The 15,885-nt window shown below is 47.4% G+C and overlaps 1 protein-coding gene across 3 annotated transcripts in view; it reads left to right on the top strand.

Annotated features, from left to right (window-relative positions):
- The window catches only part of EXTL3 (exostosin like glycosyltransferase 3), a 42,973-nt gene that overhangs the window by 6,750 nt on the left and 20,338 nt on the right, over positions 1-15,885 (top strand). For 2 of the 3 annotated variants that reach the window (XR_013975281.1, XM_080926574.1), the window contains exons 2-3: positions 9,332-9,421; positions 11,344-13,941. Coding sequence is in view for 2 of the 3 variants with exons in the window: in XM_080926574.1 (XP_080782700.1) it covers positions 11,794-13,941 (2,148 nt within the window). In the remaining variant the exon portion in view is untranslated. Of the gene's footprint in view, positions 1-9,331; positions 9,422-11,077; positions 11,209-11,343; positions 13,942-15,885 lie in introns of those variants that run through there. The other variant, XM_080926575.1, reaches the window with a different exon arrangement.

Consider the following 15,885-nt stretch of genomic DNA (forward strand, 5'->3'; position numbering starts at 1 on the left):
GCACTTTAAAAGACTGTAACAAAATATTCCCGTCTTTCCGCCTCCTTCCCTCTTGTTTGTTGTGGCCCTCAGGCTGGCCTCTGGCCTACTTGCTGTCCTTTTGCTTGAGCCTCCTGAGCGCTAGGCTAGAGCTGTCCACTGCAGGCCTAGTTGTTTGTTTTTTTATTACAAAATAACGATACATACTTTCCAAGTAAGAGGAATAGCAACAAAGTATTTCTTGCCAGTACACAGACAAGTGAGAAACTGTGCACAGGGTGTTAGCCACACAGATCCCGGCTTGTCTGGCTTCTCCGTTTTTTTGCTATATTGTCTTAAACAACTTTCCTAAACTCCACGATTTACCACATTTTAATCTGTAAAGCAGAAATAACAAGAGCCCTCCAAGTGGCTTCTGAAACAATCCACAGTGTCTAGAGTGCTCTGTACCTGGTGCCGCAGAGGCGAAGGGACTCGTGGGTACAGTGTTGCTGAGGGCTCTCTGTTCCAGTCTAGGTGCAGAGCTGTCTTCCTTAGTTGACTTTACATTGATTCACTTGTCACCAGCCTTCAAAAGAAAAAAAACCAGTCAGGTCTCATGGCCATGGTACGATGTGTGTGGAGAAACCAATTTTCCTGCTTGGAGCCTGATATGGACGTCTCCTGAGAGGCTTTGCCAGAGCGTTACTGATACAGATGAGGGTACTTGCAGCTAACCATCAGACTCAGAACGGAGCCCCCAATGGAGGAGTCTGAGAAAGGACTGAAAGAGCTGAAGGGGTTTGCAACCTCATAGGAAGAACAACAATATCAACCAACCACCACCGCCCCCCTCTCCAGAGCTCCCAGGGACTAAACCACCAACCTAAGAGTACACATGGCTCCAGAAGCATATGTAGCAGGGGATGGCCTTGTCTGCCATTAATAGGAGAGGCCCTGAACCTGTGAAGGCTTCATGTCGGGGTGTTGAGGTGGGAGTGGGTGGAGCTGTGTGTGGGGGACCAGGAAAGGAGATAACATTTGAAACATAAATACATAAACTATCCAGTAAAAAAGAATTCTCCAGTTTGATGAGGCAATTTTGGTTAAAATGGAAAAAAGAAAATAGTACTGTATGTATGGATAGGTAGGTCTTGGGTGCACAGATACACTGGTATATCATTTTCTCTTTAGTAAAGAAACACTAAATCTGAAGAGTGGTGGCTTTAATCGTTGTGGTTATAGTGTATTAGTACAGTCATGGCGGATGAAATCATCCTGTGTGTATGCTTATGGGACATGGCACCCTCTCTCTGCCTTAGATGCATGACACAGGCAGTTTAACACAGTGGTTGGTAAGTGTTACCATTCTGCAGCCATGGTGGAGTCTGGGCTTGGGCTTCTTGTGTACACGGTGCAGTGGCATTGACCTGTAGGGTTGTTGGATGGTTAAGGTGACGTCCTGAGGAGTATGTAGATTTAACCTGGCACACAGGGAGCATTCAGGAAGTATTGGCTCCCAGTTATTGAGAGCCATGTTAAGCACATTCGAGGTTTCATTTGGCAACACCTGGAAGGGCCTATATGGTAACCAAGTGGAACCAGGTGCATCTGGTGAGTGTCTTGGCATAATTTCCTCCACTTCCTCTTTGTCTCCTCACCCTCCTCAGCTTGTTAGAATATAACCATTAGAAGCCACTAACACAGATCTAAGTAAACAGATGTCTCAAAGTTTCCTAGTAAACCAGAGCTTTATTCTTTTTTTTTTCTTTCCAGACAGGGTTTCTCCGTGTCTCCCTGGCTGTCCTGGAACTTGCTCTGTAGACCAGACTGGCCTTGAATTCACAGAGATCCACCTACTTCTGTCTCCCAAGTGCTGTGACTAAAGGCATGAGCCCCATGCCCAGCTCCGCTTCAGAGCTTTATTTATTCTTTTTTTTTTTCTAGAACTTTATTCCCAAAAGATGAAAAGTCAAGTAGAATGGTTTCAATAGGATTATATCACCAGACTCTTAAAAGCAAGGTCCTGATAGAACAGAATAACATTCCTGCAATTCAGGAGCTGGCTGGTTGCTAAGGAATGCTAGAGGGAAAGGTAGCTACCGAGGAGGTGATAAGGCTGTGCGTGTGTGTGAGACAGAGGGGAAGAGGTGACAGAGAAAAGGAGGTAACAGGAAGTGATGGTGACAGAAAAGAAGATAGAGACAAGGAGCTGATGTGATGGGGGAGGTGACGGGAGAGGTAACAGGAGGAAGTAGGAGGTGACTAGGGGGTAGGAGTAGATGACAGGAGAAAAGGTGACAGGGGAACAGGCTGTAAATTACAAAATTACCTAGAGATGACAGTGTCGGCTGAGGGTTTGATTAGTATTTTAGTGATAGCTGCTGCCTCTCTGAGGGAGATTTAAAAACTAGGGAGGGGGAAAATACTCAGTTTCTCTAAGGAGTTTCTGATCGGGTTGAAATGATGGCCTAAGTTTTGAACCAGATAATACTAAATTGAGTACAAAGGGCGTTTAGGGTTTGGCAGCCCTTTGTGGTTGGGAACTTTATGGGGTCTGTAAGACTTAAGGTAGCTTGTGTGTGGAGCCTTCTGTACACCTCCTTGGTGCCACTCTTTTAGTTTCCCTGTCATTCTCTTGGAGAAGAGAGAGAGAATTCTCATCTATTTTTTTCTATCGCTTAGTACGAAGGACCAATTGCTCTGGGTTCCTTTCTCTTTGCCCAGACCTGGTCTTCTGGCTTTGACCAGACAGAAGAATGGGAGGTGTGGCGAGCTAAGAGGTAACTGAGCTCTACCCACCTTTCACCATTATCAGTGCTGGCAAGTGGCAGACTTGATCTCTGTCCCTGGGAAATGTAGTATATCCTCTTCCTAGTAAACATGATTTAAAAAATAGAAAGACAGTCTTTCTGACCGAGCAGCTTCACGTGGAAACACGCTCTGGCCCTGTGCAGAAACGCTCAGGAAGGCCTTGAGCGGAAACTAGAAGCATCTGCCTAGTGCTTACCTAGCACACAGGGCTGACCCTACTGCAAGGCCTTCTCTCGTGGGTGCTATTCAACTACGAAAGCATGTGTGGGGGTGGTATTTTAACACTAGTGCCTTTGTGGTAGGATGTCTCAGGGTAGGAGTGCAGGGATTTTGTTTTCTTTTTGAAAGCTCTGGCTGGCCTTAAACTGATTGTATAACTAAGGGTGACCTTGAACTTTTTAAGATTTATTTATTTTATGTATATGAGTACACTGTTACTCTCTTCACACACACCAGCAGAGGGCATCAGATCCTATTACAGGTGGTTGTGAGCCGCCATGTGGTTGCTGGGATTTGAACTCAGGACCTCTGGAAGAGCAGTCAGTGCTCTTAACTTCTGAACCATCTCTCCAGCTGCCCTTGAACTATTTAAAAATTTTATTATTATTTTTAAACTGTGTACATGTATGTGTGTGTGCACGCGGGCGCCTGTGTACCAGTGAATACAGTGCCTTCAGAACCCTTTGGTCCTAGAGTTGTTATATAGGCCGTTGTGAGCCCACTGACTTGGGAACCAACTCCAGTCCTTGGCTGAGCTCTGACTTCAGCCCTGACCTCTGATTCTTGATTCCACTGCCCCCACCTCTGGGATACTAGGCCTGTGCCACCACATCTGACTTAACAGCTTTCAAAATTAAGTGAAAAGAAAAATCAGGTTGCAAAAGAGAACATACGGTGTCCTAGTTTTGTAAGCATGTACGCGTGGGTAAGGGAAGCCTCTGCCTTTGGCAAAATAGCATATGTGTCTCCCTTCATAATCCATATTATGTAGTCAAGAGAGGGAGGTGACTTCTCTTTAAAGCAGACAAGTGGGTGGGAAGCGGACTGAGAATATAAGAATCTGGTCAGTAGGCTGGGGTGACCTCACCTGGGGGGGTGGGCAGTGTTAGTGATGAGGAAAAGCCCTGGCAGCAGTCAGCAGTAGGATGGAGATGCCATCTGAGAGAACAGAGCTTCAGGGAAGCAGTAGGGGACAGAGCTGCTGCCACAGGCACACAGATGCCCCTCTTACCCTGGACTGTGGGTTGTCAGGAGGAGGAAATGGCCACCAAGAAAGCACAGCTGTGGTTTTCCTGTCTGGATTCTGTGTTCATATCTATCATTGCTGTGTGGTGTTGAGAATCTCTAGGTTGAGAAATTGACATGAAACAGAAGGCTGATAGTAAGGCTGGGCTGTCCGTCCGACAGACTGTTGTAGATGAGTGCCCGTAGGTTTCTCAGAAATAAACCACCCAAAGAGTAACTGATAGAGGAGTACAAGGGGAGCAATCTACCATCTGACAAGCAAGTCAGCCAGGGAAGACAAGGAGTAGGTACTTGACTTCCCGACCTTCTGGGGCTTCTGGAGACTTGAAATGGCTGTCAGAATTAAACCCAGTCAGAGGAAGGAACTGACAATCATGCCTATGGGCGCATCTGGCTTCTGGCTCAAGCACGTGGGGGTGGGGGGGGAGATAAAGGGAGGAAAAAAGAGGAGAGAAGGGGGAGGGAGATGTGGATGGAGGAAGTGGGGAGGGAGAGGGTGGGAGAGAATGATGAATGTGTGTGCACGTTTGTGTGTGTGTGTGTGCGCAAGAGAGAGAGAGAGAGAGATCTATATATATAGGGAGAGAGTGTGTGTCTTACTGTGTAGACCAGGCTGGCCTTTAACCCCAGTCTTCCAGATACTGCGATTAAAGGTATATGTCACTGTAACCAGCTTTTTATCGTTTTCAATGTAAGAATGAACAGCATTTTAAAAGTGTTGTTTTAAATTTTTGAAGATTTGTTTTACTTTGTGTATTTGAACATTTTGCCTATATGTGTTTATGTGTATACCACATTCATGCCTGGAGCCATAGATCCTGGAGCCAAGAAGGCATCAGATCCCTTGGAACTGGGTTCTAGGCCACCATGTGGTTGCTGGGAACTGAACCTGGGTCTACTGCAAGAGGAACAGATGCTCTTAACCACCAAGCCATTTCTCCAGAACCCTGCGCCTTTTTTAAAAAAGACTAAGATATGCTGTGGGTTTCTATGTGACCTCCACACATACTAAAATATTAGTTGTCTGACCCTTTGCTGAAAGTTTCTCAACTCCTAAATTAGACAGATAGGGAGAAATTGCCAGAAGGCAGCACAAAGGGCAGAGAGGAAGTCATGAAGGAGATGAGAAGTCTGGAGGCTGGAATAGGCTCTGACAGGCACCAAGTAGAGACTCAAGGAGAGACAGGGGCGGGCTATATCCAGAGACTGCAATTAATACACTTCTAACACTTCTAGGTTAACCACATGAGTTCTAAGATTCTGAAAGCTCAGCGAGTCTTCAGCAAAACAAAACCGATTCCTCTCCAGTAAGAACTCTACAAGTAAACACTTTTAAAAGATTTCCAAACAGCAGAGTGTGGGCCTGGGGAGATTTTTCAGTTGGTAAAGTGCTTTCCACACAAGCAGGAGGGCCGGTGTTTGATTCCCAGCACTCACGTAAAACCCACACGCAGTGGCATGTGTCTGTGCTGGGGAGGCGGTGTGAGAATCCCTGGGGCCAGCCAGTCAGTACAGCTTAATGGTAAGCTCCAGGGTTGGTAAGAGTCCTCTTTAAAAGTGAGATTGGAGCCCTGTGATGGTGGCACATGCCTTTAACCCCAGCCCTCAGAAGCAGAGGCAGGGGGATCTCTGTGAGTTGGAGGCCAGCCTGGTGTACAAAGTTCTAGGACAATCAGGTCTACACAGAGAAACCCTGTCTAGAAACCAAAAGTAAGCAAACAAAAAAGTAAGATCAGATTGAGGAACACACCCAAGGTCAACTTCTGGCCTCTGAATATGCGTATGTACCCCACATCCCACCCCATATAAAAAAAAAAATACAGAGAATTCACACCCAGCCGGACAGTGGGATCAAATTGCCTTACACATCCAGATGGACTGACATTCACGTTGTGATGACAATGATAAATCTAGAGGGTTCTCCAAGTGTGGCGGAGAAGGAAAATTGTGTGTGAGGGGAAAAAAAATGACAACCAGCAGGAAGGAATGAAGCACAGAGAGGAACAGAATATTGTAAGCAAAGAAACAGGCAAGGACGTGAGCAAACCTAAACCAGCCGGAGCCCGTTGAGGCCTGTGAGGCTAAGACTAAAGTGGATCACCGTGTGCCTGATGCAGGTTACCTTGCTGTGTTCTGAGCCGAAGGAGCCGTCCGAAGCAACACTAAACCTTTGGCTTGGTTAAGCCAACGTTATACTTTGTATTTGAAGGGTAGCCATTAAAGAATGTAGATAAAGTACAGTTCTCCTTAGTATGAGAGGGACTGTTAGGATCTGTTGATAAGATAGGTACTCAAGTTCCTTCTGTAAAATGGTATAGTACTTGTACTTCCTGTTATGAGGAACTTTAATACATGTTGTGACCGCCAACCATACAGTTATTTTCATTACCACTTTGTAACTGTAATTTTACAACTGTTAAAATCATAGTGTAATATCCATGTTTTCCCATGGTCTTAGGTGACCCTGTGAAAGGTTAGTGACCTACAGTCGGAGAAGAGCCCCTGTGCTATGTGCTGTAAGCCATCTGTAGTTTACTTACAGTGCCATAGTAGTCAGTCTCCTATTGTCGCAAACACTTGAGGTTAAGTACTGTAGAAAATAGAGGTTTATAGCTCAGTTTCTATTCTTTCATACATGTGTACAGTGTTTTGAACTTATCCGCCCCCTACTACCCATCCAACTCCCCCACATTCTTCTTCCAGCTTCATGTCCTCTTTTTATGACCTCGAGTCCAGTCAGTACTGCCCTGTGCATGGGTGGAGGGCCACCCGCTAGAGCATGGGCAACTTACCAAGGCCATTTTCCTGGTCTCCATCTTAGCAGCTTTCAGTTGCCCCAGCACCTCAGTTAGATGTCATGAAGTCTTTCCTCATCCTCCTGAAATCTTGGGTGGCTTGAGCTTGCTCACAGTCTTTGAGGTCGAACATTCACAAAACACAGTGCTGGCTTGTGCAAATGCCCTCTTGCTGTGTTACACTTGTGGGTGAGAGCATGGTGGGCATTAGGACCACAGGTGGTTTAGTTGTTGGTATTATATTAAAATTGTTATTTTCTTAATTTTTTAAAGATAAGAGTCTCTATACAGTGTCCAGGTAGCAGGCACTTGCCATCATCCCAAGTTAACAGATGAATTGTTGCTAAATACTAAGATAGAAAGGTAGGGAGAAAGTGAGATGGGCTACGGGCATCAGTAGACTGCACAGTAGGAATGGCTTAGAGACCTTGGATGGGCCAGCGACAGTCAAGCCGGAGCACGTACCGACTTCAGTAATGTATAGGGTGAGTTGGTGTGGGTGCTGTGGGCTAGGACCAGGTGAAGGCAGAATATTAATTAAAAAGGGGTAAGTGTGAAAACTATTCCAAACCATATTGCAAGTATATTGTTGTGATTATGATCTTAATTAAAAATGGCACAATTCTGCTCGAGACCTGACGCAGGTGTAGGAGCTGGGGATGGAAGAGTAACTGAGCCATGTAGGCAGTCTAACTTTTCATATGACGTACTCAGGAGTGTACGCTTACGTACAGTCTTTGAGTTTTATAATGCGTCCAAGCAAAGGTACTGCTGCTTTTCTGATGTTAAAATGAGCATCTGACAGTGAGGTTCCGTCTAGGCCTGGCTGTTCTGAGGTCTGTCTTTCCTGAGCACAGCACACTGTTTGACTGGAGGAATGTGGAATCATGGGTAGAATAAGTTATTTGGAAAAGGAATTCCTGGTGCACCTCAGGGAGAGGCAGGTCCATCGGGAGCTGGAGGACCTTGCTGTGGTGCAGAGCCCCAGGTGAGTGTTGAGGGTTGCTTCTAGAAGATCTGAGGGTAGGAAATGCTAGGCGTCATGAAAGCAGATGGATTCATTAACATGATGCCGAGAGCCTTCTAGAATCCTTTTTAAGTATGAGGTAGGAGGAAGACTGGATGTCCCCAAGACAGAAAAAGAACATGAGTCAAAGGTGTGGGTGGGTACTAAAAATGTCCCACCATAAAAACCAAGGGAAGAGACTGGGCAGCAGTCAGTGACACAACTCATTCATGAACTTGAAGTGGACACGGTGGTGACATAGCAAGGCCGGAGTGAAAGGGTCCTGCTCTCAGGGAATGGGGTTGAGTGTGGGAAGCGGGCGAGAAAGAAACTCGAAGGCAAGGGGTGGGGGAGGGAAAGGAAAGGGGGAAGGAAAAGGAAGAAACAGAAGAAGAAAGTCAGTAGGTTAATAGCAGGAAGTCAGTGTCAGGGACTACAAAAGACAACTCAAAAGTGAGCGCATTAAGAAAGTGAGCCTAAGCTGGGTGGCATTGGGGGGGGGGTGTCTGTGAATTCAAGGACAGCCTGGGCTACACAGAGAAACGGAACCTGAAGCAGGAGAGTTAAGCAGGAAAAGCCGAGCATTTCCAACAGAACACCAGATATGCACAGTATGCACAGAACGAGGTGGGGGGAACTGAAAGGCAGCAATAACACTGTTTGAATGCATTGAGAAGGGAAGAGAAGCTGCCTCTAGCTCTCAGTGTGAAGGATGCATTATAGGCAGGGACAGGCAGGCTGGCAGGCAGTAATGCTGTGGCTGGTGAGGATTACAAGGTGCACAGTGTACTTGCCCTAAAACCACACTTTGTGTAAGTGTTGTGGGGCATTTATTTCTCGATGGGAGGATTACAAGAGAGCTAGCTTAAGGGGTTGGTTTTTTTCTTTTTATGCTTGCAAACTCTAAGTAGCTGTTTAGGAGGCAAGATCCACACTAGTGGCCATTGGTTGCTCTTCTGCCTGTGCTGGTGAATGAGATAGAACTTAGTCAATGAAATTCTTTAGAATCAGTGTTGGTTTCCATTAGAACATTTATTCTGATGTCAACTCTGCTTGTATGTGGGGTGCACTGGGAGTACTACTGCCCAAATGCATTGAACCCAAGCTCCTCTTGCCTTTGCTTCCTCCAAGTGGGATTACAGGTGTGCCTGCACACCTGGCTCACACTGATGCTCCTCACCTGAACTCCACTCTAGTTATAAGCATCACCTCACCTCCAAAGAGCTCCTGTGTCCTTCTGAAGTCTGAGTACACGGCCTGCATCTTACGGCATCCTGTTCTACACTGCCAAGCCCATCGGCAAGCAACAGCTGCCCAAGTAGTTTGCTTGTGAGAAATTTCCCATCGTCCTTGTGCTTAACTGTAGTACCCACAGTACCCGCTGACTCCAAACAGCTCTGTTGGTAGTATGCTCTATGACTGACGGATCTGCAAGGGAAGCCTTTTCAGAAAGACTGACTAAAGTCCTTAACAACTTCTCAAATCGTCACTTTCTGTCTTCTTTTTAAACCAGGAGAGCGAGCTCTGGTGTCCACTGGTTGAAGAAGTCCTGTGTTGAAGCTTAATGCTACTACATAGCCAGGGAAAGGAAGACTGCTGCCAGGTAGGGTGAGCGGGAAGGGCCCGGCTTCAGGGCCTGGAGTCCGCCTTTCTTCCCTCTGGTCTGTTCCTTATGTCCTCATTGGGACGGCAGGAGCACAAACATTTGAATAAAAGGATAACATGGATGCTTTAGAAATGCGGGTCATGAATCTGGCAGTGGCCACACCTTTAACCTGGGAGACAGAGGCCGGTGGATCGATGACTTTTAGGCCAGCCTGGTCTACATAGTGAGTCCAGGCCAGCCTGGTCTACATAGTGAGACCCTGTCTGAAAGCAAAACAAAGGATGAAGTGTAGGTCTTGATGTGGAATGTTGAGTAGAAGTTACTCGTCTGAGTTTGAAGGTTTATTTTTATTTTTTGAGGCACGATTTTACTTATTTTATCTGACCTAAAACTCAGTGTGTAGACCAGGGTGGTTTCAAACTCGGAGATCTGCTTTCCTTAAAGTTTCTTGGCCCTTTTGTTGTGTGTGTTTGTGTGTGTGTGTGTGTGTGTGTGTGTGTGTGTGTGTGTTTGTGCACACAAGTGTGTGGAGGCAAGAGGCTTTGCCATCCCTGGAGCTGCAGTTGTTGGTAGGTTTGCTGGGAAGCGTCCTCTGCAGGAGCTGTAAGCACTCTGAACTGCTGGGCTTCTATTTAACAAGCTCAGATTATCCACGTTTACTATTTCAAAGATAAACGTTTTGCTTTTTGTTACCCTGATCACTTGCTCTCCTTAACCCTTAGTAAAATCCTCAGCTCTTGTTTTTACCTTAGATCAGAAGAGATCTTATGAGACTTTAACCATTGCACATCTGGAGCCTTTGTGAGGCAGTTGGAGGAGTGCTCCTGCAGGAGGTTTCTGTCCTCCCACCCCTCCCTCCTGGGCACTGAATTTGAAATTTGTACAAGATGGAAGTTCTCCTCAGCGGTTACATCTTGTCTCTTAGACTCAGTAAAGTTTGATGAGGTCAAGGGTTATTACCATGCTAGAATTATTTTTGACATATGCTAGACTGTCAGAAGTACATGTAGTCTTACACACACATACACACACACTCTCTCCCTCCTTTCTTTTGAGGTGGATCTTATTGTGTAGCGCTGGCTGGCCTTGAACTCAAGACTTTCCTGCCTGGGCCTCCTGAGTGCCAGTTAGAATGGCTGTGTTTGTCACCCTACCTGGCTGTGAATGTATTTTGTGTGTGTGAAGATGTGAAAGAATAAAATTGGAGTACCTTGTGGGCATAGATTAGTATGGACTGTATGTATGTATGTATGTATGTATGTACTCTATACAAGTTTGCCTTGTAACTCTGTCCAGTTTGAGAGGAATGTAGGTAGGATGCTTCTGTATGTTGGGTTGGTAGAGTTTGGTGAGGGAACAGAACTGGGAAGCAGAGTCGGTACTGTGTCGGTACTGTGTCTTGGTACCTCATGTCCTCTGCGTATGTTCACAGCACAATAACTAATACTGTGTTATCTGCATGTACCTACATCCACTTTACCAGATTAGGTCACTGAGGATAAGGGCTGGCCGCAGGTCTGTCCCTGCAGGATACAGGATGATACCTCTCATTTCTAAGTATAGTCTTCTCTGAAAGACCAAGTTACTGTTGCTATTTTAAGGAGTGCCTGATGTCTGCTAATGGAAGATAAATAGAGGCAAACTGGAAAATACCTTTTATCTACTCCTGGGTGAAGTTCAAAAGAGTTCTCTTAGCTCCTTTCAACTCTAAATTTAACAAATTGGGCTTCTTGCAGTTGTTTTTGCTAAGTTCAAAAGGAGACTTTGATGTTAGGGAGGACCGGGTAGGTGCTGTTACTTCTCTTCATCTCATGGGGGTGCCTGGCTCTCAGGTAGAAACCGCTGTGCCGGGGGAGGGGATGGCGTGGAGCTTGGAATGGAAGCTTTTCAAAACTTACAGGATTCTTCTTCTCTTGCAGGCCTGATTGTTGGTAATGACATGGAGGCCGGGGCTGGTATTTCAAACCGCCGGCTGCTCTTACCTGTCACTGCGTAACGGGAGCAGTGCCTATTGGCTAGCAAGCAAAGAGCGAAAGCTATGGCAGTTACAGTGGGCCCTCTGAGTCCAGGGCTCTTTCCCTGGATTTTAACACTGTGGATCTCTTCCTCTTCATCCCGTCAGCAATGTGGTACCTTCTTCTATTTGATGACGACAGCCGATACTTAGGATTTGCCTGACTAGGGTTAGAGACCTGAGTCACAGTGAGGAAAATGAAATTTCCATTTTATTTGGTGCCTTGTGCAGGGAGCACACTGATTCTTCCAGAAACTTATGTGTGAAAAAGAGGCTGCGTTTTGTCGTCAAACAGACTCATGGTTATGGCAAGTGATCCAACGTGACCAGAGTGGGCGAGAGCCACAGTGAACTCATGACAGGCTATACCATGTTGCGGAATGGGGGAGTGGGGAATGGTGGTCAGACCTGTATGCTGCGCTGGTCCAACCGCATCCGGCTGACGTGGCTGAGTCTCACGCTGTTCATCATCCTGGTCTTCTTCCCCCTCATTGCTCACTATTACCTCACCACTCTGGATGAGGCCGATGAGGCTGGCAAGCGCATCTTTGGCCCCCGGGCTGGCAACGAGCTCTGTGAGGTAAAGCACGTCCTAGATCTTTGCCGGATCCGTGAGTCTGTGAGCGAAGAGCTTCTACAGCTAGAAGCCAAGCGGCAGGAGCTGAACAGCGAAATTGCCAAGCTAAACCTCAAGATCGAAACCTGCAAGAAGAGCATTGAGAACGCGAAGCAGGACCTGCTGCAGCTCAAGAATGTCATCAGCCAGACAGAGCACTCCTACAAGGAGCTGATGGCCCAGAACCAGCCCAAACTGTCCCTGCCCATCCGACTGCTCCCCGAGAAGGACGATGCTGGCCTGCCACCCCCCAAGGCCACTCGGAGCTGCCGGCTACACAACTGCTTTGATTACTCTCGTTGTCCTCTGACGTCTGGCTTTCCCGTCTATGTCTATGACAGTGACCAGTTTGCCTTTGGGAGCTACCTGGACCCTTTGGTGAAGCAGGCTTTCCAGGCTACCGTGAGAGCCAACGTTTATGTTACAGAAAATGCAGCCATCGCCTGCCTGTATGTGGTGTTAGTGGGAGAGATGCAGGAGCCCGCTGTGCTACGGCCTGCCGACCTTGAAAAGCAGCTGCATTCTCTGCCACACTGGAGGACGGATGGACACAACCATGTCATCATCAACCTGTCCCGGAAGTCAGACACACAGAATTCCCTGTACAATGTCAGTACAGGCCGGGCCATGGTGGCCCAGTCCACCTTCTATGCTGCCCAGTACAGGGCTGGCTTTGACTTGGTCGTGCCACCACTTGTCCATGCCATGTCTGAACCCAATTTCATGGAAATCCCACCGCAGGTGCCAGTTAAGCGGAAGTATCTCTTCACTTTCCAGGGCGAGAAGATTGAGTCTCTGAGATCTAGCCTTCAGGAGGCCCGTTCCTTTGAGGAGGAAATGGAAGGAGACCCTCCTGCCGACTATGATGATCGGATCATTGCCACCCTAAAGGCTGTACAGGACAGCAAGCTAGATCAGGTGCTGGTAGAATTTACCTGCAAAAACCAGCCGAAGCCCAGTCTGCCTACTGAGTGGGCACTGTGTGGGGAGCGGGAAGACCGACTAGAGTTACTGAAGCTCTCCACCTTCGCCCTCATCATCACTCCCGGGGACCCACGCCTGCTTATTTCATCCGGGTGTGCCACACGGCTCTTCGAAGCCCTGGAGGTGGGGGCTGTGCCTGTTGTCCTCGGGGAGCAGGTGCAGCTCCCGTACCACGACATGCTGCAGTGGAATGAGGCTGCCCTGGTGGTCCCCAAGCCTCGTGTTACAGAGGTGCACTTCCTGTTACGAAGTCTGTCAGACAGTGACCTGTTGGCTATGAGGCGGCAAGGCCGCTTTTTCTGGGAGACCTACTTCTCCACCGCTGACAGTATTTTTAATACCGTGCTGGCCATGATTAGGACTCGAATTCAGATCCCAGCTGCTCCCATCCGGGAAGAGGTAGCAGCTGAGATCCCCCATCGTTCAGGTAAAGCAGCTGGAACTGACCCCAACATGGCTGACAATGGGGACCTGGACTTGGGGCCGGTGGAGACAGAACCGCCCTATGCCTCTCCTAAATACCTCCGTAATTTCACTCTGACTGTCACAGACTGTTACCGTAGCTGGAACTCTGCACCCGGACCTTTTCATCTTTTCCCACATACACCCTTTGATCCTGTGTTGCCCTCTGAGGCCAAATTCCTGGGCTCAGGGACTGGATTTCGGCCCATCGGTGGCGGGGCCGGGGGCTCTGGCAAGGAGTTCCAGGCAGCACTTGGAGGCAATGTCCAGCGGGAGCAGTTCACAGTTGTGATGCTGACCTATGAGCGGGAGGAAGTGCTCATGAACTCCCTGGAGAGACTCAATGGCCTCCCCTACCTGAACAAGGCAGTGGTGGTGTGGAACTCTCCCAAGCCGCCCTCGGAGGACCTTCTGTGGCCAGACATTGGTGTCCCCATCATGGTAATAAAATGGGTAGTGCATTTTACTGTGCGGAATAGAACCTCACTTTTAATGCCTTCTCTAGTTTTTATCACTTTTGCTCCCTTACTTGTAGTAGAGGTGAATATCCGTGTACCTCTGTGTGTGCGTGCATATGTACATGTGTGTGCATGTATGCACTCCTGGTGCTGGGGTTTGAGCCCAGGGCCTTTTGCATGCTGGTATAGCACATTTATCTAGTTATCTATAAACCCATATAGGTGGTGCCTTTCCCCATGAATGCAAACTGTTTGGGAAGGATTAGGAGTGAAGCCTTATTGGAGGAGGTTTCAAAAGCCCACACTAGGTCCATCTATGCATAGCTCTCAGCTACTTATCCAGCACTGTGCCTGCCTGCCACTCTGCTCCCCACCATGATGGTAGTGGACTAGCCCTCTGAAACTGTCAACAAGATCCCAGCCGAGTGCTTTCTCTTATGCAGTTGCTTTGGTCATGGTATCTTTTCACAGCAGAAGAACAGTGACGAAGGCATGGGTGTTGTTGAGTTGTTCTAAAATGTACTGTTATGTGAGAGACACACTTGCTCATACAGTGGACGGTGGAACAGTATTGGCTTCTTGCTTCTAGTAAGCGATGACTGAAATCCACCAGCAAACTTGCCAGAACTAATCCTTTCTTTAATCTGTTGGGAAACGAGTGGCTCCTGTGATTTCTGGGCACCCATTGCAGTAATATGATACTTAGCTGGAAAAGCCAGAATTTCTCCAAACGGGCTGTCCAAACATACTTTCTGTAGTAGCATGCAGTCTTCTCTAGTTATTTTTAAAAGGAAAGAGTTTCAAGTTAGAGAATTTCAGTTCTAGTCACTAAATACTTTTACTGTGTTTTCTGCTTAAGGGAAGCAAGTCTTTTGAGCAGCAGTTGGAATTGCTGGCCCTCTTGGTGAAGGTGTCAGTGCCAACAAGGCTTTGTCTGTAATGCTCAAAGATATTCCACCTAATGCCAACACAACCTATTCTTCGTGCTACAGTTAACAGGTCCTTTGTAAAAGTAGCCTCCCAGGCAGTCTAGTAGACTATACCTCCAGGGAAGATGTTTTAAGTCAGCATACTGGCGAATGACTCAACCCAGGAGCATCTATGCAGCTGCAGAGAGTGCTGGGCACTTTGTTAGCTGTGGACGCCTATGAGCCACAGATGCTTGAGTGGAGAGGGATTATCTTAGTGGGGGAAATGTGGTAGGTCTTATATTTTAAAGTCTCCACTCTTTATTACATCATGATGGAGTGAAGGTGACCATCATGGCCACTGTCCGTGGAGCTGGTTCCCACACTCTTTGTAAAGAGGATCCCAGGGCCAGAGCTATTGGGCAGAGGGGCAGTGCTATTCTGGGCTACCCTCCATATAAGTGTAGGAGGATTGAGAGGTGGTGATGGACAGACACCTAATGCCAATCAAAGAAGGGCTGGAGAGGTGGCTCAGCACTTGTTGCTCTTGCAGAAGGCCTGTGTTCTGTTCCTAGTACCCACGAGGTGGCTTCACAACCATCCATAACTCCAGTTTCAGGGCATCCCACACCCTCTTCTGACTGCTGCAGGCAACCGGGACATATGTGGTGCACCAACATAACATTCAGGCAAAGCATGCATAGCATAAAACAAATCTTTGCAAAGGAAATTTTAAAAAGAAGAGCATCTCTATGCCAAGGAATTGGGTGTCCAGTCTACTGCCGAGCTGTCGATAGTTCGGGGACACCTGTATGCCTGTACCGCCTGGATGTGCTGTCTTGGCTTCTCACACCATTTACCTGTGTACATGTTAGCTTCTTGTAGCTGCTTCCAAGCTTTCCCTTCATGTTTGGTTTTCTGTAGTTTATCTCAGGCCATGGCTTAGTTTTCTTGAAAAAAAAATTTTTTTGAAAGTATAGGGGGTGGCTTATTATCTGGGACACAAAGGGAGAGTTTCT

This window comes from Micromys minutus, assembly GCF_963924665.1.
Source record: "Micromys minutus genome assembly, chromosome: 12".
NCBI lineage: Eukaryota > Metazoa > Chordata > Mammalia > Rodentia > Muridae > Micromys > Micromys minutus.